We start from the raw sequence: 2,479 nt of genomic DNA on the forward strand, positions 1-2,479 counted from the left end.
ATGTACACGATAAACGCGTACTGATATTTCCTAGGGGTAAAACATCATTACAGGAGCAGTGAAAGGTCTTAATGATATAGAGCTATCTTAGTAAATGGTTATTTTTCGGCAGATGAGGCAAGAGTACATAGGGATTCACATTTCCGTTTTTGCGCGTGTGACACTGTTTACTCGACCTCCACTAATACTATGCATAGTCTGAAGTATCCATTTGACAAAGGCGGCTCTTATCTCTTTCAAAGCGCAATTCGTGTGAAGTATATCAGACGATCTCTAATAGGTACTTGAGAAATTAACTTAACAAAAAAAAGGCAAAAATAGGAGAAAAAATTGAAAGCAACGTAAAACGTAGGCAAGGGCTTAGGTTAGGGTTGGTTTGTCACTGGGGCACATACCGGTGACTTGAGACGAGTTCCCTTTAAAATCAACAGCGCAAATATTGTGCGCGTTTGAAGGGAAAAAAGGTGGAGTAATATTCCATTGATATTGAAAGTGAGGTATTTTAGAAGGAAAAGGAGAGTCCCAGGCAGCTTGCGGAAGTCCGGCCTCTATGCCTTTTGAAAGGTGGTCAACCAATATCTTTTGATCAAAGTTGAAATCAGCACATCACAGAAACGTTCACAGTTTGATCTTCGAGAAGGGAGAAAGCTGGAAAAATGGCAATCCAATCAAACGACTCAATACCTTTGACCTCAAGAGATATTTTGACTGTGGCCATCGAAGGAGGTCTGATGTTGATTATCAGTTCTGTTGCCATAATGGGAAACTTACTGATTTGTTTTGTTACGTTTACCAATCCACGTTTTCACACAGTATCCAACGTGTTTGTCGTATCTTTGGCTATATGCTACATTTTTGCAGCATTTCTCGTCCTGCCTACAACAGCAGGAACCCTCTTAGCGGGAAGATGGCCGTTTGGTCAAGTCTTGTGCGACATTCAGGGATTTACTTTTTCAAATTTCATTTGGGTGTCTCTGTTGACGTTGACAAGTATGGCGGCAAGCCGATATTTCAAGGTAACTCATATGGCCTTTTACAACAAAGTGTTCAATCTTGATCGGTCCATTGGAATGATTATGATTTTGTGGGTCCTTACTGCTGCGTTATTGGTCGCTCAAATAACCTTTGGTAGGGCCATTTTTAGATTTTCTGCCGAGAAATTAATCTGTTACATGTCCTCAGGCAAGGAAAACAACCAGCATGAAAACATCACCAACTCAGTAATAACGATGGTGCTTTACACAATACTGCTCATTGTGTCGGTCATTGCATGGCACGCGACCAGAAGACAAGGCTCATACAGTCACTCCTCTCCTCAACTGGAAAGAACTAACACTAAAACCGAGATTGAGTTCAAACTTCTACTAGAAGAGAGAAGAACAAATCAAGTGTTATTGGCAATGATCGTGGAGGTTCTTTTGCTATGGTTGGCGGCTATTATAATCAAGCTGTTAGAGTTGTCAACTCAGTCATCCAGCTTTCCACGTCAAGTTCATCTCGCCACTACGTTCCTTTGGTGCTTTGTACCTGCCCTTCATCCTTTTACGTACGGGATCTTATCCAAAGCATTTGCAAGGAAAGCGATACGAATTTTTCACCGGTTGCCACGATCAAGCATACGTAGGAATAAGGTGCACGCTGAACAGGCCGAAGAATCCGTGTAATTTGCCATCTAGATGAACGAATTCGAAAACTAAAATCCGGGTCAGTAAGAGAGATACTGGTGATAAGTTGATAAAAATATTCAAAATAATAAAACGGGAATACGAGATGTTTTTCGATAACGTTTCATAAGCCAATATCAAGAGTCAGAGTTTTGTTATGGTTCTATTGTGGTTATTGAAATAAACATTGCTTTTTCAATGATGTTATACGTCGGAAAATAACGTTTTTTTCGACGAATGTTTTTAGCCATTACGGAATCGCGCTCATTGAAAAGCGTCGCCCGAGAAAAGTGGGGTACCCATGATGCTTTGCGGGTGCAATGACCTAGGAATGAGGTTGCAAACGCTCACCGCCAACTTCGGTCGCTTTAGATCTGAATTGACAAATTCCCAAACGGGAGTTGTAAAATTTCGCTTTCCGTCCGTTTAGAGACAATGGAGATACAATTGGAGCAATTAGCATTGTTTCAAAGTGACGAAATGCTCTTTTCGTCGGTAAAGAGCGAGGGCCGCGTTTGCATATCAAAAGAGCGTGAAGTGTTCATTCGTAAGCTTATGAGTGTGAGCGTGCACCTACGTGGGGCGGGAATCTACAACGTATACTTAAGCTTTTCGAAAAGTAATTATACTACCGACGTGTTATCTGAAACTGACGGCAATAATGGGCCAAAAAGGAAGGTAAAATTCCGCACAGCCCCACACTACATTATACGTTCAGTTCTTAGATAGAGTGACAAAAACAATACTTTACCATTGGGAAAACAGATTTGTTTTACGATAGTATGGGGCAGTACGGAAATTTTACTAAAAGGAAT

General features: G+C 41.0%; 1 protein-coding gene across 1 annotated transcript; it reads left to right on the top strand.

Annotated features, from left to right (window-relative positions):
• The first annotated feature begins 222 nt into the window (after positions 1–222).
• On the top strand, positions 223–1,863 carry LOC113667913 (uncharacterized). Its single transcript, XM_027183773.2, has one exon. It carries the CDS (start codon positions 657–659, stop codon positions 1,662–1,664), a length of 1,008 nt encoding a protein of 335 aa, XP_027039574.2. The 5' UTR covers positions 223–656; the 3' UTR covers positions 1,665–1,863.
• The last annotated feature ends 616 nt before the right edge of the window (positions 1,864–2,479 follow it).

This window comes from Pocillopora damicornis, chromosome 1 (assembly GCF_964200805.1).
Source record: "Pocillopora damicornis chromosome 1, jaPocDami1.2, whole genome shotgun sequence".
Lineage (NCBI taxonomy): Eukaryota > Metazoa > Cnidaria > Anthozoa > Scleractinia > Pocilloporidae > Pocillopora > Pocillopora damicornis.

Coding starts and splice junctions, on each gene's coding strand:
- LOC113667913 (XM_027183773.2), top strand. CDS start 657: ATGGCAATCCAATCAAACGACTCAATACCTTTGACCTCAAGAGATATT.